Source organism: Notolepis coatsorum (genome assembly GCF_963971535.1).
Source record: "Notolepis coatsorum genome assembly, chromosome: 1".
In the NCBI taxonomy this organism is placed as follows: domain Eukaryota; kingdom Metazoa; phylum Chordata; class Actinopteri; order Aulopiformes; family Paralepididae; genus Notolepis; species Notolepis coatsorum.
In genome coordinates, this window is record NC_140165.1 from 26,636,326 (window position 1) to 26,662,259 (window position 25,934).

The following is a 25,934-nucleotide window of genomic DNA, read 5'->3' on the forward strand; positions in this document are numbered from 1 at the left end:
TTCCTCGAAGGTGGATTCAGTCTCGTTAACTCAAGCCAGACTTGCGACCCAGGATAAGTGCGCGTGCCCGCCTCAGCCGAGAAGGCAGCAAGTGTCGAGAGCAGAGATCCTGATTCTCTAGCGGCATTGATTGATTAATTGATTTATAACTTTAGTAACATATTGCAGTACGGCTCAATCGCCTCGCCGACAAGTTAAATGCGTTATCTATAGGCTAATTTCAAGTCCCTCATTACCTCAATCAATCAGATTATATTTATTTAAACTTGCCTGCTGGATTGAATAATCAAATGAGATCTTGCTAGCGAAAATAATTAGTAAAACTGTTATACAGAATAACGATACGGCTCCCTTACCCATTGATTGATGTATGGTCGATCTTTTACTTATCTTCTCTGTGGTGTAACGGGTTCTTCTTTTGACTTTCACGCAGACGACCGGGGTTCGAGACCCAGTCGTCTCCTTCTTTTTGCAATATAGGAATAATTCAATTTGGTGCACGTTGAGAGCTATATAAAGAATGACATCCTCAATGCATGTAGATTTATAATATTTTGACTTAAAACTAGGCTACCTTTGCGTATAATCATTAATATTATATTCCAAAAAGTTATATTGGAAACATGGGGTTTCGAACACCGGTCGCCGGGTTGCCAGGCTTGAGCACTACCGCTACGCCACTGTGCCAGATGGGATAAATTCATTGTTTATACATTAATGAACGAGAGACCCGTGTTTAGAATATTCTTTATTTTGTTGTTGTTGCACCGAGCGAGCGCCACGGTATATAACGTGCATTATTTAGGACAAAGTGAATTTAGTATCAGCATTTTGGGTCTATTTTACATTTCAAAAGACCCCTCTGGAAGGATGGAGCACAAAAACGTAATTCAGAATGGTATAACGCAGATCCTAGGCTGTGGGAATAATTTCAGGAAACAAGCTGTCACTTTCTTTGCGGGGGCGTGGCTTTGCTTGATCCGGCTAACTTGAACTTAAACTCTGCTTTCGACCAGGCTCAAACTTTTGGATCTGTTGTCATGGTGATTTGGAAAATCCAGGTACGGGGAATCGGAAAGTCCGGCTTAAGTCAGATTTACCCGAAAGTTATCCGGCTAACTCAGTTATCCAGGTACGGGGAACGGGGCCCAGTGGATAGCCACAAAGTTCATCATCTCATCTTTAGTGGTGTTGACATCCTTTTGGGTTGCATACAAGTTGGTCTGGTACGTAATGTGCTCAATGACTTGGGGGCCGAAGTACCTGCTGAAGTACTCAAATGGAGTCAGGGGGAGAGTGCTGATAATCGGGCATGGCTGCATTGTCCAGGTAAACCTTCTTCCAGCCAGGTGGTTACCCTGGCTGCAAGCTGCCTCTTCTTGGTGGGCCTCTTGGCTTGTGGTAATGGCTGGTCTTCGTTGTCCTCGTCGTCGTCATCAGTGTCATCCACCTCCTGCTCAAGCATCTGCACTGCAGGCCACACGCATGTCCTCTTGGGAGAGGGACCCGTGTCACTCAGGCCTGGAGTGTCCAGGTTGTGGGTGGGTGGGGTGTAGTCGGGATCTCCCACATCATCGTCCTCCTCCTCAGAGCACTGATGGCAGGGTGGACTGGCACAACAACATTCACCCTCTTTCCGTAAAAAAAAGCTGAGTAGACAGCTACAAAAGAAAAGAGAGTACGTTTTTTTGAGTCAATATCAAGCACAGTTTGAGTTATTTGTAAAGGGAAATAGTAGCAGGGAAGTGTAAATCTACTGAAAACAAAGAAGATTTACATATAAGTTGTAAATATATAATAAGTGAAAATAGCATATATGTAACGGTTGTGACAACGTCACCTTAAACTTCGCTGCCTCGAGTGGGAGTTGAACCCCGGTCTCCCGCACCGGGGCCGACATCACAAACCGCTGCGCCAAGAAAGGATATCCCTCCTAAGTGCTCAGTCTATGTGTCTTTTGAGGATGTGAGAGTGAGTTTAACCCATAGCACCGCTACTCACCCCAGCCCTTCTTGACTGCGCTTCACGATACCATCCGTTACATATATAACATTAACATTATAAGTACTGATGGTACCACTTACTTTCTTAAAATTCAATCAGAAAAAAATTATAAATCACGAATATTGAATTACTAAGTACATTTTAGCAGGCGTATGTCTAAAAGTGTACAATTTCTAGAAATCCTACACAAACAACATATTTAATCATTTAGCACAATTATTCAGTGACATAATATGCGAGTTTAATCAACTTACCATTGTTGGTTTTGATTTTATGACTTTAATAACTAAGTGTGGGAGTAGGTGGGGGCGTAGCTGGGGGGGGTAGCTTAGGATGATTCCAAGGGCCCAGCACTGGGGGGGGGTTCCAATTATTTTTTTTTTTTTTACTAGACATCACTCAGGTGTATTATTGATGCTCTCATTGATACTATGTTTGTTTCTGAAGTGTGTGTGTGTGTGTGTGTGTGTGTGTGTGTGTGTGTGTGTGTGTGTGTGTGTGTGTGTGTGAGATATATAGAGAGAGAGGGGGGGCTTTGGTAGACTATTGCATTGGTCCATTCATTGAAGATGAACGCAATGCGACATCCTTTACTAGGCTCACCCACCAACAGTGCAGGTGCTGAACTGCTGATCCGAATGTATAGGTAAAAACCATATTATGCGTTTTCATCAATAAAAAAATTGCCAAATTTTTTTTCGCTTACGCACGCTCGCATTCACTGGGGGCCTACAAATACATTCTTTCATGGGGCCCAGAATCTGGAGCTACACCCCTGGTGGGGGCACACAGATGCACAAAATCAATTCTGGAAGAACACTGAGGTTTGAATTGCCAGGCCACTGCTGATTGGTCAGATGCCATGGTTTGACCTTCTGAACACCTCGTTCCCAGTTTTATCTCCGTGAGATAAAGACTGGTAAAGAACTACTGCCGAAAGTGTCTATGCGGTAGAATTTCCGGTGTATGTACTTCCCCTGGAAGCTGCCTCAGAACGGACCAAACTTTTTCCGAATCCTGTCAGCAAACAAGCTAGAACGTCCCGGTCATGTAGTAAATTATTCAGGCAAAGCCGTTGCAGTGGCTTAAACGAGGAAATATTGTGCACTTCACATGCTTCTATAATTGTTTTGTCGAAACCGGAACGCCTGTACTTCCTGTACTTCAGTTTAGACACTTTAGGAGGCATATCTTGTCCAGCCTAGACCTTCTGTGATGTAGTCACATTTCCCCTGATTGGCTGAGAGAAATCCATGTTGTTCTCCAATCTCAGAGAGGCAAGGGGCGGGATGAGGCATGTCCACTTAATATGTTACCAAATATGGTTCTCTGCCCAATAAAGGGTTTTAATGTGTGCACGGGTGTACACATACACACACACAATTATAGGCTATTGTTACCTGGAATATCTGTATTTATTACAGCAAGATATTAAGGTTATTCATTATATAACTCATTCATAATTAAAAGGCAAAGTCTAAAAGAGTGAAGTCGTCATAACTCCAATAAAAGGCAGGTTTTGGAATAAGTCATTGCATAGACAAAATAATACATCTCATATTATCACTGGGCATAATGTTGAGGTGAGTCGTTTATACCCCAGCTATATAAATGCAGTCCATTTACTATTTTATAATATAATCATCTTCAAATATTGAGCAATGGAACCCATTATATACAGTACGGTGTTTTAAGAATTCATTATATAAACCAATAACGAATATTCTCACTTTAATTGGTGACTTTTAGGCTACATTCAGACTGGAGGCAAAAATGGCCCAAATCTTTTTTTGCACATATGTGACTCAGTCAGATCAGCTTTTTTCACAACAGGGCAAACACAAAATCACATGGAATCTGATCTTTTCAATTCTGATAATTGGGCCACAATTCTGCGATGGATGGGAGTCATTCGGTGAATACAAATATGGAAGACAGCTGTGATGGAGGTGGTCAGTGGAGGGACAGTGAGGCAGGCATTTACCTTATAAGTATTTGGGCTGATACTTCTGTACAAGCAAAACATGAGGGAACATATCATAACCAGCCTAAGGGCTCGCGTTCACCTGCCTCACATTTATGACCGCACGCGTCTTTTTTCAATGTATTCCAATGGGAAGGGAGCGCATGCGGCCGCCTATAGGAAGTGCTCTGCGGTCGGCTTTTTTTTTCACCGCCTTTCAGCTTTTCTATGCGGCCGCATACAGCCTAGAGAGTTGAAACGTTCTGAACTTTTTCTCACCGCATGCGCCCCGCCCCATTCTACCGGGCGCACTGCCAGCATGTTTCAGCTAGAAATATGCGCCAGGTGGACGCGGGCCCTAAAGCGTATAGAAAGAAGAAATGGTTCTCATTCACCTCTCTGCTCACAAAATAGCTGGCCTCCACTGCACATGAAATTATAAATTAAACCATAAAGTGTGACTTCAGTGTTCTCCATGTTTATGTCCATCTTCGTTCATTTGCGCATGTGGGTCAGTCCAGGAGCATGATCAGTTCACACTGGAATCTGATATTGGACACATTTATTAAAAAATAAATAAATAAATGTGAACAGAAAAAACAAAATAAATCAATTCTGAGCAGTAAATCAGAATTGAGCACAAAGGCTTGCAGTGTGAATGTGGTCTTGAACAGTAGCACAAACTAAACACATGTTGCCCTACATTTGTCAGATATCACAGTAGTATTGAGAATATGAAAAGTCCTTATAAGAAAACACATTTTGCATTGAGAATATATATTAACCTATATAACAAAGGCGCAAAGGCATACGTTTCATCCTTGTGAAAACCACTGGGTTGTATATTTTTGCTAATATGTCACTGTATTCTCTGCCACAAGTCATTAAAATCTACACATCAATCGGGACCCCCTGGGAGTTAAGTTAAGCGCACCCAGGAACTGAAACTTAAAGTTTGACATGGGCATTTGAATGGCTTGTAGCGAAGAACACACTTTAAAGTATTTAGTAGCGAGTGTCTTCATCTCCAGTAATGGCGAGAAGTAAAAATCGGACTGGAATGGTCCTTTAATGCATGCACACGTGCACACACAATTATAGGCTATTTTTACCTGGAATATGTGTATTTATTACAGCAAGATATTAGGCTATTCATTACTGTATATAACTCATTCATAATAAAAAGGCAAAGTCTAAAAGAGCGAAGTCCAGTCGTAACCCCAATAAAAGGCCGGTTTGGCTGGAATACAAGTCATTGCATAGACAAAATAGTACATCTCTATTATCACTGGGCATAATGTTGGGGTGAGTCGTTTATCATCCGAGTAGAGTTATTTTTTGTTTTCTGAACCCAAACAACCCAGCTGTCGTCATTCACAGACTCAATGGCGCCCTCCTCAGGCTCGTGGTAGGAAGCGCAGGTTGATGGGACTGGCAGGGACGAGCAGAGTCCTCGTCTTTGGCTCCACGGGCGGGGCGCCGTCGTGCGACTGGACCTCGTAATGCTGCATCAGCTGAAAAGGCAGAGGAGGAGGAGGGGAAAGTCGAGTCAGCCCAGTTTAAAGCTGCAGTGCTGCACTATGAGCCTCTGAAAAAAGTTAATTATGATGAATCTTTAGAACTAGTCCATAGTACATCTCAATACTCATTGTTTTATCAGAAATGTAAATTGTATGGATATACAAACCAGTATCATACAACAGACCCAATACTTAGGGACCCAATAGGACAGGCTCCAAACTACTGTTATTGCACGCTGGGCATACCCAAATTAACTTTCATTTAAATTGCATGGATTCTTACTGGAGAGAGATAGAGAGGGAGATGAAAATGAAAGCATTTTCTGAAAATATTTGCTTTCTGGATGATTTTCAGTTGCCAGAACGTCATCAGGCGGAGCTCTTCTCCGGCACATAAGGTTCCAGCACTTCGTTCTATTCATTTTAACTCTGCTCGCATTCATTTTGCACACACCAGTGGTTTTCACGCTCAGAGTTTTTTCTTTTTCATTATAATTTTTTTTCAATGTCTGTCCAACAAAGCCTTCTGGTCTGAAGCCAAATGTAATTAATGTCCCTAGAATAATCTCTCTGTGTTTGTCTTTCTATGTCTCTCTCTCTCTCTCTCTCTATGTCTCCGTCTCTGTGTCTCGCTCTTTCACTTTGCGTCTCCTGTCTGTCACTCCCTCCCTCCCTCCCTCCCTCCCTCCCTCCCTCCCTCACTCACCCTCGAGAGGGCAAAGTACATCTCTAGCTCTGCCACTCTCTTGCCCACACAGGCGCGCACCCCGACCCCAAAGGGTATGGAGCTGTAGGGGTGATGCTGGAAGGCGACTGGCCCACGGAGCCAGCGCTCTGGGATGAAACGCTCCGCGTCTACGAACTCTCCCTCGTCGTGACTTGCTGCATAGTGACACAGGTGGAACTGGGTCTGGAGAAGCAGGGAGCGAGAGAGAGAGAGAGAGAGTGCAAGAGAGAAAGTGAGGGAAGAAAGAGAGAGGGGTGTTGAAAAACGTGACCAGAGGTGTTAAAAAAAAATGCTGTTTCCTGTGTTTTGCATTGTTTGCTTTTTACAGAATGAGGGGTTGTACCAACAAATGTATATAGTGCTGTTTCTGCAGTTCAACTGTGACAAGAACCATTGAAATAACATTTACATTTAGTCATTTAGCTGATGCTTTTATCCAAAGCGACTTACAAGTTCTGTACAACAAGTCAGCAGGAAGGGTACAATTCTGGCAGCTAAGGGTAAGTAAGATTGTTCGTCAAACAGTGTTGAACTTGAGTGCTATACTCTTGAGTGAATACGTAGTAGTATAGACATATTAGAATAGTATGTAGTAATATAGGCACAGTGGATATATGCAAACCACTAAACTCAATATTTCTGGCTCTAGTAAACAGCATGAACTTTGTTTTACTTGCATTAAGCACCGATTTAAGATTAAGAAGTGCTTCCTGGAGAGTAATAAAGGAAGACTGCAAGTTATCAATGACCAGTTGTACAGAATCAGCAATACAATACACAGTAGTGTCATTAGCATAAAGATAACCATTCCAATAAAAAAAACGTTGTGGCACACCTTTCGTTATTGACAAAAAAAATCAGACTGGGCATTTCCCAACTCCACACACTGTCGCCTCTCAAACTAATTGTTCTGAAAACAATCGCACACCTTTCTATCCAAACCAATACTAGATACTCTTTGTAAGAGCAAGGGATGATGCACTGCATCAATTGTTTTAGATAGATCTACAGATAGCGAGTACAGAGAGTCGAAGGCAGCCATTTTTTATTTGGCGACTGCGGCCATTTCGCCCGCTGTGGCGGACCATCACGTCTGTGATTTTTCATGTCCAGGGACCCCTTGACTTAAGTCCAAGTGAGAAATGGTCAAATCCTCCCCCCTGACCGACCTCTCCATCACAGTCGAGAATGCAGCTGTGACCGCGTCCCCGACCGCCAAGAACCTTGGTGTTGTCCTCGACGACCAGTTGAACTTCTCTGCTCACATCGCAGCAACAACCAGAACCTGCAGATTCCTCCTGAGCAACGTCAGAAGGATACGCCCCTTCCTGACAAAAGAAGCCACCCAACTCCTCGTCCAATCAACAGTCATCTCCCGCCTCGACTACTGCAACGCACTGCTAGCTGGCCTCCCGGCCACTGCCACCAAGCCTCTTCAACTCATTCAAAACGCAGCGGCCCGCATGATCTCAAACCTACCGAAGTCGGCCCATGTCACCCCACTTCTTAGGGACCTGCACTGGCTCCCCATTGCTGCACGTATCCGCTTCAAGGCCCTCGACCTAGCATACCGTGCGGCAAAGGGAACCGCTCCCGCCTACCTCCGGTCAATGGTCTCTAACTACACACCCTCAAGACCCCTACGCTCTGCATCTTCTGGCCGCCTCAGACCTACTCCTATCCAAGCTCCCGGAGGGTCATCAAAGAGAAGCCGCCTATTCTCAGTCCTTGCCCCACAATGGTGGAATGAACTACCCATCCCAGTTAGGACAGCCGAATCCCGTCCAATCTTTCGCCGTCGACTAAAGACTCACTTCTTCAACCATTATCTGAAATGATTAAAAAAAATTAAAAAAAAAAAAAATCTAACCCTGACTAACCTTACTGTCATGCACTTGTCCTAATAAACTAACCTACACCGTAACACGCAACACTTTGATGAACATTGTTACTCAGCTGATAGAGTTGTACCCTTCTTGCTGTTTTGTCGTACAGAACTTGTAAGTCGCTTTGGATAAAAGCGTCAGCTAAATGACTAAATGTAAATGTAAATGTAAATGTAAATTGTGTCAACCCAAATTGCGAGCAGGACTTATGGCAGCTACTGGATTATTTGTGTTGTTGCAGCCATATTTAGTGTTACAGATTTCTCCATTCAAAACCCCTGCAGTGCTATGTCTCCTCATGTAGACGGTCTCTGGTATAGGCACACCGCTAACTCTGCATTATCTGAGAAGTTCCTGCCCCACAAGTTCGCCTACCTTCTTTGGAAACCAGTAGTTGTCCACAACCACTTCATTGTCTACCGTTAAACGGCCATTCCCAGGAACCACAGGGTACAAGCTGTTAAGAGAACAACATGTACTTTAGACAGACTCCAATACAAAGTTGGACTAACACTCTTTTGTCTCGTGGCCTTATTTGCTGCCTGCCTGATGCTTTCCGGTTCAAAATCATTGGCTGTGATCTTCCTTCTGTGGCCTCTATATATGCCACACATCAGGCGGAAAGGGGAGAAGGTGATTGTTGACCCCTCTCACCCTGCTTACTACCTCTTTAACCCCCTTCCCTCTGGTAGAAGACTCCAAAGTCTCAGGTGTAGGACATCTCATTTTAAGAATAGCACATATCCCAAGGTTGTCCGTCACCTGAACCCAAGCCCTAATGCACAGGCACGTTGTACTATATATTAACTCATTCCCCGCCAACAACAATTATACACGTTATTGGGCGCCATCCTTTGAACGCCAATAACGAGTATACTCGTTATTTGATTGTTTTTCCTTTTTTTCGATTTTAATATTCTATTCAATGTCAGGTATGTTGCCGTTAGACGGCATACTGCGACCCCGAGGGTGCAGTACCGGCCAGATCCTCCCAGGTGGCAGTATCGAGAGTGCAGTAAACCCTGTTCCAGACCCTGTGTTACACTCAAATGTCTCCGGGCACAGTTTTTTGGGTCGGGCGAGTCAAGCGGTTGTCCCAATTGCATTGAAGCGCATCAAATGCCCCCGATCCATATGTTGTGGTGGGTTATGTCGTGGACCAGATGGAGATCAGATGACCAAGTATGGCTTTGTCAGTATTCCAGTGTACAGTGTCCCCCACCCACCCCCTACCCAACCCCCCCCCCCCCCCCCCACCTCCAATGTACAGTCCCAATCAACCATGTGTTGAAATGGCAATAAAGTATCTATCTAATCTATTTGGAACCAGTCCAGAACCACGGGACTCACTGAGGCACTGCACCAATGGCACTACTAGATACTAAGTATTATTTCATACCACTTAAAGGATAACTTTGCCATTTTGGACCTTAGACCCTATTCATGGTCAGTCTACCATGTAACCGACACATGTCACTGATCGGTCCAATATCCCTGCAAGCTCACACTGGGCTACAATAGCAGACAATGGGCAATCGTAAATCCTCAGGGTGTATTCTTACCAGTCTCAGTTTGCTCTCCTGTGAAATGTATCACAATCCAAAATTGTTGTGAAGGATCAGATTAAACCGAATATATATATTTATTTATGGATATATATTTAATAGTATTTGTATATCGTTTGATATCCCCTGTATATTCCTTGTACAATATACACTGAATATCCCTTTAGTCTACTAACAGCCCATAATAGTTTCATTCTACCATTGGACGAGAACCTGGCGCCAGCAGCCAAGCCCCTTGGTTCAAGTTCAATCGTGCCGACGAACATGTCGTTACAAGCCCGGTTCCGCGTAGGAATACGTCTGGCGAAATACGAATGGTACTATTTGTTCACAGCGCATATATATATGGCGCAAGTAAAGTAGAGCTTTCTTTTAGTCCATTAGTCCTTTACCCTCCAACCTAGTAACAGACGCGAAGCCTCACCCACGACGCACGTGTGGTGCAGTAAGGCCTACTTGGCCTCAGAATAGGCATTGAGACATCGTGTGGATTAATAGTTGAATTGTCATAGTTTGGCACTATACCGTCGAGTGGGACGTATTTCTATTAAGTTAATAATAGTCTATTATGTATGGTGCATCGTTCGGTTAGAGTTATAAAGTGAGCAGTACCCCCATCGTTCCTGACGTTATCTGGAGTCTTAACCAGGCTGGGCAGACCACGTGTGGTGCTTGCATCCGAGGAGCTCCGGGCCAGGACGAGTGGACCTGTACATTGGATTACTTTACCCGGACGACGGCGAGCCTTCCACGGCTTGGATTATCTACGTGCTTTGGGTGCTTTGATTATTCCATGGATAACGGCCAACACTGCTGAGTGTTGGAACTACCCCCCGAGAGGAGTCCAGGTGAGACGGCGCTCTACCCCGAGTGAGGTCGCCTCACGTCTCTTCGTTGTGGACCGGCAGCTACCGTCCACCAGAGGGCCCAGCTGTATTCATCTGCGGACCGAGGTTCTGTGGGCACCGTGTTCAGCACTCTGAATTCTCCCAAGAAATCGTCGGCCAGATGGGATACCGCCAGCGGCTCTCCTAACCCCCCCCCTACTGTCTTACAACCAGCGGGACCCCCCCTTTAGTGTATCCAGCTATAATCATTTAAGTACCATTGCTATAGTTCCCTAAAGAACCAGGTTGTATACTTGCTCCCTGCGTAACCAGAGATTGGACATTCAATGTTGATTTACCTACGAATACTCATTTGCCTTACAAGTGCATTTCAAATCATAAATGTCATTAAGTGAACGTTGTATATACCCTTTGCTATATAAAATATTCGATTTATACATTTGTGTGGACTTCGTTTCATCAGGTGGGAAAGTGTTCATCATATCTATATCATGTACTGGATGGCCAGAAGTTAAAGTACAAGCGGTAGTGGTTTAATAATACCATACTTATCAATACAGTCAGGGAATTGTACCCCTCAGTTACAATTGGTCCTTCGAGCCGGAGGGTAACTAGTGTAATATTAATATAGTGTTATTAATATTGAAATGGCCTATGATGAACACTCCACGAAACGGTCCTCCTAACGTAGAACGCCCGCAGCGCAGACGACAGCCACCTCAGTACTTAGAGGATTACGCTGTCAGTCAACTACCTAGCCTTCTACAAACGGTAAACACGGTAAAAGTAGAAAGTAAAATTATGTCTGACCTTAACGACCAGGTTTCCCCGACCACAGAGGCCCTAGTGGGTTCTAATGTAACTGACCAAGCTCACGGTGGGGACCAGGAGGGAGCTGACATGCCTTTACCCCCCGCCAATACCGAAGAAGTAGTCCCCGACCAGCCCCGGGAGGAAGACAATCCTACAGAGAGAGAACTCTGCACGGAAGAAGAGGAGGAGAGCGCCGAGGAAATAGAGCTCCGGGACTCCCCAACGAGTACCGTCAGGAGCGGCTCACCTCTACAACCGTCTTCCCCCAGCGAAGCGGAGAGGATGCTATCACAGGCGTTCCTCGTCAGCCTGACAGCCTCTACCGAACGCGATCGACTTCAGGGTGAACGCGATCGACTTCAGGGTGAACGCGATCGACTCCAAGCACAGATGCTTATCGAGCGCGAACAACTCCAAGCGCAGCAACGGAGCGAAGAAGAGCGCATACGCCTGGAGATGAGACGCCTTCAGACGGAAGAGAATATGGCAAGAGACCGGGCCGACGCCCAGCGCGCCGCTGCCGGTGCCCAAAGAGAAGCAGATCTCACCAAGCGCGAAGCCGAGCGCGACAAGTTACAAGCGCAGCTAATGGAGCAGCTGATCCTCAAGGCAACACCCTCTCCCTCCGCCAGGGGTTCAAGGAACTCGTCGAGACAACAGTCAAGGGCAGCGTCTCCTAACTGAGCAAGCAACCCTGAACTTGACCAACAGACCAAGCCTATACCCCCCGCAGACCCCCTTCCCAGACCGGTCCAAGCGAGACCCAGCTACAAGGAAGGAGCGGCATATACTGCGGAGAAGCTAAATAAACGACTACAGGATCTAGAGGACCCGATAGAAGAAGAAGAGGGAGAGGAGGAGAACCAAGCCCGACGACAGCACAGTACTCCACCGGACCAGGAGGTCCAGTACAGCCCAGGCTATACCCCCGCGGCGCTGCGCTACAGACCCCCGACTCTATTCACGGGTGAGCACGACGCACGACCAGCCCCGAGGAATAGCACCTGGACCAGCGGGCCATGGTACCCTGCCGGTACCAGCCCACAGAGAGGCGCAAGAGGAGACTCGCCTAGGAGGTCTCTCCCCCAACGCTCGCCGATGTATCAGCCATCCACGGCGTCATACATTGCCACGCCGACGTTCCCAGACTTCACCTATGAGAATCGAGCACAGTACACGGAGCTCCGGATGTGCTTAGAGACAATGATGGTGGATGTCGCTGATGAACGCCACAAGTATGCAATATTACTGAAGCACCTGAAAGTACCGCGAGCGCACAATATAGCGCTAGCCTATGCCACCTCTACGACCCCATACACCGCGGCCCTAGCAGCGCTGGACCAGAGATATGGACGTATATGGGATTACGTAATCCAAGAGATAAGGCATATTGATCGCCTACCCCCAGCAACAGACAATCGCTCATTAGACGACCTGTCGATAAAAGTGCAGTCCCTGGTAGGGATGCTGGGAGCGCAACGAGAAAAGGGCATGCACGAGCTATACGCCAACTCTAACGTCGAGAGGATTTTAGAGAAGCTGCCACCCGCAAGACAAGAGCGTTTTAGGCGGCAGAGAGACCACCGTGATCCTAACGGTCCCGAACCATCCCTCCTCGATCTAGCCGACTTCCTGGCGAGAGAAGTCAGCAGCTTACGACTGGATACGTTCGTGCGGAGCACGCCAAGCTCCAGAGAGGGACCCAGGAGAATAAACGATGGAAGAAGATCGGTGACTGTCATGCACCAATCAGAGTCAGTACCGAGCAGTAAGAGCCACAGTACCCCCTCGAGAAAAGAGAAGTGGAAGATGGTGTGCCCCTACTGTGAGAAGGAACACTGGCTGTCACAATGTGACCTGTTCACAAAGATGAATGCAGAAGAAGTGAGTCAATGGATAAAGTCCAACAGGCGCTGTTACCGATGTGCGCGCAGTCACATGGCAGCCGAATGCCGCCTAAAGAAAAGGTGCAGTCGGTGTGACGGAGCCCATCTAGATGTACTACACAACAGTAACCGAAGAAGGCCTGCACCTGCACCATCGAGCGGCACCAAGGCAAGTGTCATGTACATTGACCCCGCCAGCAGCAGTGGCGCCCAAGTGCTCTTAAAGGTAGTCCGTGTGACATTGAGCTACCAAGATAAAGTCATGGACAATTACGCCGTCCTTGATGACGGGTCAGAGAAGACCCTTCTGCTCGCGTCCGCTGCGGCCCAGCTGGGACTGCGGGGGAGCGAGAACCAAATGACGATTCGGACAATAAGAAGAGATTTAAAGACGATAAAGGGCGAGAATGTCTCCTTCACTATCGCAGCAAGCGGGCAGCCAGAGCGACGGTATAGGATTACAAATGCTTTCACCAGCCAAGAAATAGGACTATCGCAGTGCACCTACCCCATCGCCAAGCTGATGGATAAATATGTGCACCTGCGTCAACTACCTATCCCGCTCATAGACGGCGCCACCCCGACCCTGCTGATAGGCTCCGACCATGCAGACCTCATCGTCCCGATAGACCGGGTCCATACAGGACCCCGAGGCTGTCCTGCAGCAGTCGAGACCCGCCTAGGGTGGACACTACAAGGCCCCCTCGCTAAATCTCTCAACCGAACAGCAGCCACTAGCTGCCTCCACTCCAGAACGACAGAAGAAGACACCACTCTCCTGCAGCATGTCGAGAGGCTATGGACACTAGAGACAATGCCCTTTAAGAACGAAAAGAAAGACATTCGTTCTAAAGAAGACATTTACGCCATCAACCTACTCGAGCAAGGGACAAAGAGAGTCACAGTCGGCGGAGTGATGAGATACGCAACTCCACTCCTGAGGCGAGAGGGAATGCCCACCTTTCACGCAAAGAAAGACGCCACGGAGCGGTATCTATTGAACACAGAGCGGCGCCTAGCCAAAGACCCCGCTCAAGAGAGTGTGTACCGTGCTGAGATTGAGAAGCTAATCACAGCGGGACACGTGACAAAGATTGACATTAAAGAGGCCGATCAGACGACCGAATCATGGTACGTGCCGCACCACAAGGTCCACCACAACGGCAAGGATCGCATTGTGTTTAACTGCAGCTACCAGATCGGATCCCAAAATCTGAATAAAGAGCTCTTGCCCGGCCCCACACTCGGCCCCTCTCTACTAGGCGTGCTACTACGCTTCCGCCAGGACAAGGTGGCTATCAGCGGGGATATCAAAGGGATGTTCCTGCAGGTGAGACTAGTGGAGGAGGACAAGCCCCTGCTGCGGTTCCTATGGAGAGAGAGGATCGGAGATGAGAACCCAGCCATCTACCAGTGGGAAGTCCTGCCCTTCGGAACCACATGCAGCCCGTGCTGTGCTACATTTGCACTACAGAAACACGTCGCAGAGGACCCAGCAGCAGATGAAGAGGTCCGACACAGTGTGAAGAACAGTTTCTACGTGGACAACTGTTTACAAAGCGTTTCGACTCAAGAAGAAGCCGAGGCTCTCCTAATCAAGCTACGCGCCTCCCTGATCAAAGGCGGCTTTGATCTCAGGCAGTGGGCCAGCAGTGACCCGCACGTATTGCGCAGCCTCTCCCCCGCGGACAAGGCTGCCAGCAGCGAGACCTGGATGGCGACCATCCCAGGAGAAGCCCAAGAAATGACACTAGGACTAGTCTGGCGCTTCAAAACAGACTCGCTCCACTATAGACACAAACCCCTGACCACAGAGCAGGGAAGGTCGACGGCGATACCGACCACCAGACGGAGTGTGTACAGAACACTCGCCAGACAATATGACCCGTTGGGATGTATTCTACCTTACACCACCAGGGCAAAGATGATTGTACGAGCACTATGGGACAAGGACCAGGGCTGGGACGACCCAATACCCGCACACCTTGCCTCCACCTGGAGAGAGTGGGAGACGGAACTCCGCTCACTCCCAGGCGTCAATATACACCGCAGCTACTTCCCACCCACAGTGAGGCCAGAGACATGCAAGATGGATCTACACGTCTTCAGCGACGCCTCCGAAGTAGCCTATGGATCGGTGGCCTACTTGCGTGCCCAAGAGAAGGGAGGAGAGATACACACTGCTTTCATCCTGGCTCGCTCAAGAATAGCCCCACGAAAGCAACAATCTATCCCGCGTCTAGAGCTCTGCGCAGCCCTAGCAGGAGCGCATCTAGCCACGTTAATCCAACGTGAACTCACCATTCCGGTGCACAGAACAATCTTGTGGTCAGATTCCACGACAGTACTCACATGGATCAAGTCTGATTCATGCAGATACAAGGTCTTCGTGGGAGTCAGAGTCACAGAGATTCAAGAGTTAACAGAAGCAGCGAGCTGGCGGTATGTGGACACCAAACACAACCCAGCTGACGTCATCACCCGGGGAATGTCCCTGGATGACCTCACCCGTCGCAACATCTACAGTGACGGACCAGAATTCCTCAAGCTCCCGGAAGAAGAGTGGCCTACGCCCACCTCACGGGAAGCAAGTAAAGAGGAGGCTGAGAACAAGAAACCTATGTTCTGTGGACTGAGCACAGTCGCCTCCACAGACCCCAACATAGATGACTGCATTACCCTACAGAGTGCGCAGCTAAAGACATTCCTGTGGCGCCACCCAGAGATTCAGTCCACCACTGACATTTCAGCAGCTGACTACGAAGAAGCAGAGCTTCTTCTACTACAACGAGCCCAGAGAGACTCGTTCCCCGATGAGCTAGACTGTCTACAGGGAGGAAAGCCCGTCCCATCAGACAGCAGACTGCTCCACCTGGCACCCGAGAGCGACGCCCATAATCTCATCAGAGTGGGTGGTCGTCTGCGGAGAGCCCCCGATCTACCGGATGACGCTAAGTACCCGATAGTCTTGAACAGCCGACACAAGGTCACAGAGCTGATCATAAAGAAATATGACGAGGATGTACACCACGCAGGAGCAGAGAGAGTCTTCGCAGAGATCAGACGTCGCTATTGGATACTTCAAGGAAGAGAAGCGGTGCGACGCTTCCAGCGAACCTGTCTAGACTGCCGAAAGTGCCGCGCGCAGCCCAGCATACCCCGGATGGCTGACCCACCTCCCTGTCGCCTCCGACTCGGCGACAAGCCATTCCACTCCACAGGCATGGACTGTTTTGGCCCGTTGTATATAAAGAAAGGAAGAGGAACCGAGAAGCGGTGGGGTATTGTATTCAAATGCATGACCACCAGAGCGATACATATCGAACTCCTTTCAACCATGAGCACAGACTCATTCCTTATGGCCTTCCGAAGATTCACATCACGGAAAGGAAAACCGTCTACATTGTTGTCTGATCACGGGACAAACTTCAAAGGCGGAGAAAGAGAGCTGAGAGAGAGCTTCCAAGCTATGGGCCCAGAACTTAAGACCCACCTCGCTCCATCCCAGATTGACTTCCAGTTTAATCCCCCGAACGCACCCCACTTCGGTGGAACCTGGGAACGAGAAGTACGTTCTATAAAGACAGCCCTGTACGCCGTGCTTGGGGCCCAGACTGTGGCGGAGGAAGTCCTAATGACAGTCCTCACGGAGATCGAGGGAGTATTGAACTCCAAGCCCCTCGGCTACGTCTCCAGTGATGTAGCAGATGTCGACCCAGTCACCCCCAACACACTCTTGATGGGGCGGCTAGACCCCGCGCTACCCCAGACAATGTACAGGCCTGAAGAAGCGAACGGCCGAAGAATGTGGAGGTACAGTCAAGTACTAGCTGACAAGTTTTGGAACAGCTTTCTACTCCACTACCTACCGTCTCTACAGACCCGCCAGAAGTGGGTAAAAGAGAGAGACAATTTGACAGAAGGAACAGTCGTCATGATTATCGACCAGTCACTACCCAGAGCTATGTGGCCGGCTGGCCGCGTAAGCAAAGTGATCACCGGTGCCGATGGCAAGGTCCGAGCAGCTGAAGTGCTCGTCCAAGGGCGAACTTACACACAACCCGTGGCGAGGCTAATAGAACTGCCCAGACTCCCAGACACTATCGATGACGACCATGACCCCATGACTTTGTGAGTTGACTGACCCTTACAGCGGACCTTGAGTGGTAGACAGTGCGGTTAATCTGTCTCTGTTTAGCTAATTAGGTGGGACTAATTAGGGGGCGGCTGTTGTGAAGGATCAGATTAAACCGAATATATATATTTATTTATGGATATATATTTAATAGTATTTGTATATCGTTTGATATCCCCTGTATATTCCTTGTACAATATACACTGAATATCCCTTTAGTCTACTAACAGCCCATAATAGTTTCATTCTACCATTGGACGAGAACCTGGCGCCAGCAGCCAAGCCCCTTGGTTCAAGTTCAATCGTGCCGACGAACATGTCGTTACAAGCCCGGTTCCGCGTAGGAATACGTCTGGCGAAATACGAATGGTACTATTTGTTCACAGCGCATATATATATGGCGCAAGTAAAGTAGAGCTTTCTTTTAGTCCATTAGTCCTTTACCCTCCAACCTAGTAACAGACGCGAAGCCTCACCCACGACGCACGTGTGGTGCAGTAAGGCCTACTTGGCCTCAGAATAGGCATTGAGACATCGTGTGGATTAATAGTTGAATTGTCATAGTTTGGCACTATACCGTCGAGTGGGACGTATTTCTATTAAGTTAATAATAGTCTATTATGTATGGTGCATCGTTCGGTTAGAGTTATAAAGTGAGCAGTACCCCCATCGTTCCTGACGTTATCTGGAGTCTTAACCAGGCTGGGCAGACCACGTGTGGTGCTTGCATCCGAGGAGCTCCGGGCCAGGACGAGTGGACCTGTACATTGGATTACTTTACCCGGACAACGGCGAGCCTTCCACGGCTTGGATTATCTACGTGCTTTGGGTGCTTTGATTATTCCATGGATAACGGCCAACACTGCTGAGTGTTGGAACTACCCCCCGAGAGGAGTCCAGGTGAGACGGCGCTCTACCCCGAGTGAGGTCGCCTCACGTCTCTTCGTTGTGGACCGGCAGCTACCGTCCACCAGAGGGCCCAGCTGTATTCATCTGCGGACCGAGGTTCTGTGGGCACCGTGTTCAGCACTCTGAATTCTCCCAAGAAATCGTCGGCCAGATGGGATACCGCCAGCGGCTCTCCTAACCCCCCCCCTACTGTCTTACAACCAGCGGGACCCCCCCTTTAGTGTATCCAGCTATAATCATTTAAGTACCATTGCTATAGTTCCCTAAAGAACCAGGTTGTATACTTGCTCCCTGCGTAACCAGAGATTGGACATTCAATGTTGATTTACCTACGAATACTCATTTGCCTTACAAGTGCATTTCAAATCATAAATGTCATTAAGTGAACGTTGTATATACCCTTTGCTATATAAAATATTCGATTTATACATTTGTGTGGACTTCGTTTCATCAGGTGGGAAAGTGTTCATCATATCTATATCATGTACTGGATGGCCAGAAGTTAAAGTACAAGCGGTAGTGGTTTAATAATACCATACTTATCAATACAGTCAGGGAATTGTACCCCTCAGTTACAAAAATGTTTTACTTGCTTTACGGTCCACCCCTCTCTACAACTCTGACCACAGAACTCTGTAAGTAAGCTAAGCTAAGTAACAGCTTTGCATCGACTACACTACTGGCAAGTATTTCATACAACTTAAAAACCTCTTCTACCCGAGCGGTCCGCCGGTGGACCGCAGATGAGATCACGTCATAAATCTATCTCTACAGAGTGTATGAATCAAACTAGCGTTTTTTTTCCAAATGTATCCAAGAGTTAACACCCTAACCATGTCACAACAGCAGTCATAGTGTATATTTTCAGCAATATGTTTGTTTACCAATAGGTTAAAGTGTTATTAACACTTTGATCGCCGGGGGTTAAATTCATAATTTACCATCCCTCGCCAGCTCTATTTGTCTATGGAGAAGTTCCCCTTCTTTGCAGGGCTATAACTTTTTAAATTATATTGCTAAATTGCCATTATTATGGCCCATTCAATGTCCTATATGTATTGTTCAGGGTGTAGCAACATTAATCTTACTGTGGCTTCCTCGCGCCGCTGGCAGATGAGCGTGGAACAGAATTTTTTCTATTATGGGATGGAGAAATGCCCGATCCATTTCCAGGTTGTATAATAGTATATACGTCCAAATCATGTTGTTTTTTCGAGTTATTTGCACCGATCGATGTTCACTGTATCAAGACGGAGTCTCTCTAACGATAGCGAGTGCCCGGACCACATATGGATGAGCACTTCCGGGTCAAAGGCTCATTTCCGGTTGGCGATCTGCCAATCGGCCACCAGATGGCACTCTTGAACCGCTAGAGAGTTGAGTGGAGCTTTTCAGTGTGTCTCAGGGCTCCGGAGGGGAAATATGATTTCGATCACAGATTTTTGAAATATTGACATCAAAGACGAGTTACGGCGTCTTCGGCAGAATGAGCATGGCTAGGAATGGCGTCTTAACTCGTCCCCGGCGATCATAGTGTTAATGAAATATCAGTTCAGGAATTGTGTTCATAAACTAGCGTATTTCGACCGGAAATAAACGAGAGCGGCCATTTTGCTGTAGTCATATGAGAAGAGCGCATCCAGAGCGCATCCAGAGCTCTCAATGAGCGTTGAAATTTCGAAAAACTACATTTGCTAGCGATTTCCAGCTTCCTGCAAGCAAATTACTTCCGGATTATTATTTTTTATTTCTCTTATTTCCCGGGATTATATACCACAAAACTGAACGTTATTGGCATAGATTGGAGCACAGTTAGTTTGTCTACCTTCTGTGAACATTTAGCAACCATCTGTGTTGAAATCCGATTCAAAATGGCGGACCTGTCGCAAGAATAAAAAGCTGACTGTATTTACAGTAGATTTAATTATCGGTTCTTCCTGCACGCCTGGTGATACTAAATCCAAATTTACCTCTGTCATTGGAATGAGTAGATTTGGCCCGATCCATAGATGTGCAACATGGCTATAATAAGGTCATTTATAGGCCTGCTATTCTATATTCTATAATAATATTTCAAATTGTATGTGTCCGGATGGCAGAATTCAGTACTGTATCTACAAAACCTTCCGTTTAATAATCTTCCCTTTATTAATTTCCTTAAGATTTTTTGTACACATGATCTCAAGAAGGTATTGAACGAGCTCAGTGGCAGTTTTTCATGTCTGGTCATTTTTAGCATGGTGTTATTTACTGTCAAAGATGCAAAGAAAAATCATAATTTATATTCTCCTTTGTTTCATCACAATGTACTCAAGCCTAGTAACATGCAAATGGACCATGTAGAAGTGGCGCAATCTTCCATTTACTTATGTATGTATTTTTAGGCGGATTTTCAGAAAATAGGGCTAGGGCTTAACAGGTTAATGTGCAAAAATTCAAACTATACCTTTTAAGTTAACTGATGTTAGCTATAATTGCTAGCTTGCATAGCTGGTATACAACATTTTGTTTAAATAAACACAGAGTTAGACAAAATATGCTAAACTTTGGATATAAATATCCAACATATCTGTGAACCCCATTTAGCGCCTCCCAGACAAGGTACCATAAAGAGATTTGTATCAACGGATTCCTTGTAATCTATAATTTCATATGGAATGAAAATTTTCGCTATAGCATAAAAAACGTTTAATATTGTTCAATACCGATCATTTAAAAAGTGCCTTATTGGTCGACCAAAAGTCAGGTGAAATGCATCCTTGTTTGAATGCTCCTTGAAGTTTCAGTGTCCAGCTTTCTGTAGTATTATGGAGGTATGCAGAATCCCTAGCCTTCAAAACGTAACCATTGAGTGTGTTCTTTTACAGTAGGATACATTCTGTGCCTTCAGTTTTATTTTTAGATTATTAAATACAAATAGGCGGCTGGGTGGCGCAGCGGAGATTGCGCTCGTCACCAATGCAAGAGACTCCGGTCTCGAATTCGGGTGTCAGCATTGCCTCCGGCTTGGGCCAGCCGTCATACTAACTTATTGGCAGAGTTAGAGGGTGGAAGTCGATGGGTGGGGATTTGGACGTTGTGGACAGCGACTCCTACAGGTCGGTTGGGGGACGCCTGCACAGCAGAGACAGGAAGTAGCGGGGGTAGTGTGAGCCTCCCACGTGTTACTCCTCGCCACTGAGAGTCCTCGCTGGCAGGTGAAAAGATGTGACAGGCTGCCTCCTCATGTACCGGAGGGGACACGTGATGCAAGGCTTCTATCCTTGAGAATTGGAAACTCGAAATTGGGATGGGAGAAAAATAGAAAAATAAGGAGAAAAAGTGGATCACAAAAAAAAAATAGTATTAATAAAAAATAATTTGTTGCAAAGCACCTCTATGACTGGCAATGTCACTCAGTCAGTCAGTCATTCACACTTAGCCACTCTGCCCCATAGTAGCTACTTACAGGCATGGCACTTTGTCTAAAACCAGTTCAATCTATGACACTGTGTGTCCATGTTTATGAAGATGGACCAGTAAAGCTGCTGGGTAACTGGCATGCAGCTACAGTACATAATTAATACTTGATTGCATTATACTACTCTTTGTTTCATTTATGTATTTCTTGGCACTATTTCTAAGCCTCCTTTTGCTCACGTCTTTGCATCTCACATTCCTGGCCTACGAATCAATGAAAATCCTCCATTATTATTTACAGGAAGAAAATCCCAAGCAGTAGCATACAATTTTCTTCAAATGTCGTGCAGCTCTACCCAGTAATGCAGGGGTTAAAAAAAAGTAATGTCAGAACATTTCAAATTTTCAGAATACCGTATAATTTAAATGATTAGCCCTGGCTTATATTTGCTTAATCACTGAACGCCAGGGCAGCATGCTCTAGGGCTGCTCAACTATGGCAAAAATTATCATCATGATTATCATGATCACACCGCTGTGAAGGAAGGGTGCGCTGCATTTACAACACAACTAAATGAGAGCAACACAGGATGCGGTACAATAATAGTTTTATCGCAATTATCTTGTTTTTATGATCGTGGGAAGCTAAAATCGTGATTTCAAAACCAATGCAAGCGTTGAGAGAAATGGAATAACGTTATTCTCAGGAAGTTTCACTCAGTATACAGGTGTGGCCTTCAGCTCTAGGTGAAGTAACTAAATGGTGAGTAAAATTACATTTGTCATGCAGGCCCACTGTATTTTTGTAGTTAACATTATGCACTAGCAAGTGTTAAATCGTGGATTATCACTATGTATGTGTTGTGCAGGTGTCTGGTAGATGGTGTCTGTAGGTATTTGTATGCGGGCAAGTTCAGCATTGCCTTATGATTGCACCTGTGGTAACCGCATAAACAATTAATTTAGACCTGGCTACTAATAGAGACCAGCCTGTATTTGTACAAATCTGTCGCCATACCTGACCAATAAAAAGGACTTAAATAAAAATTAAAAAGCCTGTTTTATTTGACTTCCTCAAAAAAAAATTTCACTCGCACCAGTCTGATGATACCACTTGCTATAATCAATAAATTCAGTCATGAAGATTGACTGTACATCAGCTTAAAAAAGCAAAAATAAATAAATAAAAAGGTAAACTATACTTACCCAAAAAGGCAAGTAAAGTGAGTTTAGGTGGGGTTTACCACCCTAGCAGTCCTACATCATCCCTACTAGTCCTACATCATCCCTACCAGTCCTACATCATCCCTAGCAGTCCTACATCATCCCTACTAGTCCTACATCATCCCTACCAGTCCTACATCATCCCTAGCAGTCCTACATCATCCCTACTAGTCCTACATCATCCCTACCAGTCCTACATCATCCCTAGCAGTCCTACCATGGGGTTTACCTCCCTCTACATCATCCCTACCAGTCCTACATCATCCCTACCAGTCCTACATCATCCCTACTAGTCCTACATCATCGCTACCAGTCCTACATCATCCCTACCAGTCCTACATCATCCCTACCAGTCCTACATCATCCCTACCAGTCCTACATCATCCCTACTAGTCCTACATCATCCCTACTAGTCCTACATCATCTCTACCAGTCCTACATCAACCCTCCCAGTCCTACATCAACCCTCCCAGTCATACCGTGGGGTTTACCCGCCTCGACATCATCCCTAGCAGTCCTACCGTAGGGTCTCCTTGATGACAGCCTTCAGGTAGGGCATCTTAACCAGGTCGTCTGAGGTGGGCTGTTGTCTGCCGGGACACACGGACGTCACCTCCTGGAACAGACGCTCCTGGACGTCCGCCTCCTGGGCTAGGTGGTACATTGTCCATGACAAGGTGTTCGACGTCTGTTATGGGATGGGGGGTGGACGTTGATGGATGGAGACAGACAAACGGAATCACATGAAGTGTGGTCAATGCAACGCATCATTGACATCATCTGTAGGGTTGGGTACCGTTCACATTTGAACCGATACCGGTACCCGCCAGTACCTTTTTTCTGCACTTTAGTGTCTAAAAATGTTATCTACCTACCTCACTTGTAAAAAAAAATATCCAAACTTCAAATGATTTATTATCATTATTATTTATTTAGAACAATTTGTTAATATATATATATATACAGTAATATATAATATTGCATCTAGCTTTGTAAAGTATAACCACACTTGCGACCGTTTTCAGCTTGCCATTGCCCCGACTGCTTTGTTGTTGTTGAATCAAGTTAAATACTAGGTAAGTGTGTATTGTGCGTGTGAACGTTGACGTAAACATGCTGCACACTTCATGGGTTTCGTTTTGCGGTAAACAAAACGTTGACATCATAAATGTTTGCATTACCGAAATGTGGCATCGGCGGATCTCACGTGAATCGGTACTCGGTAGTACCGACGTGATTCGGTCGATACCCTTAAAAGTACCGGATTCAGTACCCATCCCTAATCATCTGTAATCATTAGCACCCGCCACACTAATCAGGACAAAGGTCTTACTGAGTGACGCACAGTACTAAAGAAATGATAAGAATGGGTTGTGCTCAGATAACACATGCGTTTGCACTGGACTGGAGTGTGCTCTCTCGCTCGCTCAAGCACATTTCAACAGAGGAGCGCTGAAGATATATAGAAACAAAGACAAGCCCAAGCAACACACCTGGGAATGTAGTCTGACAGGACATGCATGCTTGTGTGTGTGTGTTTGACTACGTGTGTTTGTGGTATGCATACCAGGTCTGCGTTTGTACATGCATATTTTGTGCCTGCGAGATATAACAAGATGGATGTTATCATCGGCAGTCATCGAGCCTCCAAGACTACAGGATATGTCTATCTAAACCCTTTTAGGTGTATAATCTCACGCACAAGGTTGAATTATGAGTTTGTCATTGAAAGATATGGATTCCAAAATAGAATGCCGAGAAAAGATTCCAAAAAACTTACACCAGACACAAGGAACGCCTCAAAAACAACATACATCTTTATTTAGCAGAGCCGTAGGGCTTGTGACCATACAGCATTTTTTACTGGTAGAAAAGCGTGCTGGGGAGAAAAACTAAATGCAGAGCGTGGGTTTTGCATCTATGGCAACATCGTAGTGATCACCAACCACCTAACCACCGTTGTGTGACAGACTAGCATTGTTGCTTTGGAATAACGTTATCTATTTGTTATTTTACTGTCTAGAACCGCAAGTTTGGTGATGTTCCCGCTGTCACCACACAATCAGACAGCCGTCGAGCATAGAGGACGTGCGACACGATTCTTCAGATATGATTGGTCGTCTGAAAAGGAGCGACAGTGAGACACCAGCGTCTTTCAGAAAAGTTCAGAGGTTTTCAACAAGAAATGCTCGGAGTGACCGGACAAAAAAAGCGGAGCGCTTTGAAAAAACATATTTGGCACCCAGAAAAAAACACAATGTGGACACAAGCCCTTAGGCAACATACATTGTAAGTGTCGGCTCTCTGGAATGGAAATACAGTTACATTGAAGTAGAGCGCGGCCCTTTCATCCGTGGGATGTACACCTCCTCCTTTCCTCACCACAAATGGACTGCATTTACATATAAAATAACAATAACAATATAATGTAATAATAATAATATAAATAAATAACAATTTAAAAATACAACATAAAAATGGTGTTGAACCATAAAATGTATTTGACAAACCAAACAGATTTAAAGCACATCCTACTCATCGTCTCTTCACTTCATACAATTGACATATTAAAACCTTAATAACGTGTTTGCTTATCCAGTTTTGATGTTTTTTTCTTATCTGGTATATGTCCGATTTGCTCATGGCTCGCAGAGAAAATAGACCAGTTACCAAAACCATCGCTGCAGATTGCGAAAAGTAGCACAGCATAGCCTGTCCATAAAGACAACAAGTCCACCAGAGCAGCACAGCATATCCTGTCCATAAGCTTTAGGGCTGCTGATAATAAGATATTAAGCTTTAGGGCTACTGAGGTCAGTAGTAGTACAGTATCTACCAATTGTCTGAAGTTTTATTTGCACTACAAAGTTAATTTGTTATTTATTTGTGGTATAGTGCTTAAAAAGCACAATACAAATTTTCCCAGTTGTGGCCTGTTGAATAAATATCAAAATTCCAAAACATCTATTGTGGTATTTAATTTGTATCGATTCACTATATAAACATAGTAATTATAATAATATACATACATGGCATTTGATTGGAGGCTAGTCTC

General features: G+C 45.8%; 1 protein-coding gene across 2 annotated transcripts in view; it reads right to left on the bottom strand.

The window, feature by feature from the left end:
- Positions 1–4,512: 4,512 nt before the first annotated feature.
- cyp27a2 (cytochrome P450 family 27 subfamily A member 2) overlaps positions 4,513–25,934 on the bottom strand; it is a 69,669-nt gene continuing 48,247 nt past the window's right edge. For both annotated transcript variants that reach the window (XM_084317228.1, XM_084317227.1), the window contains 4 exons: positions 23,401–23,567; positions 8,476–8,557; positions 6,194–6,397; positions 4,513–5,481 (listed from right to left, as the gene is read on the bottom strand). In XM_084317228.1, the coding sequence (XP_084173354.1) occupies positions 5,365–5,481; positions 6,194–6,397; positions 8,476–8,557; positions 23,401–23,567 (570 nt within the window). In that variant the 3' untranslated portion in view covers positions 4,513–5,364. The remainder of the gene's footprint in view (positions 5,482–6,193; positions 6,398–8,475; positions 8,558–23,400; positions 23,568–25,934) is intronic.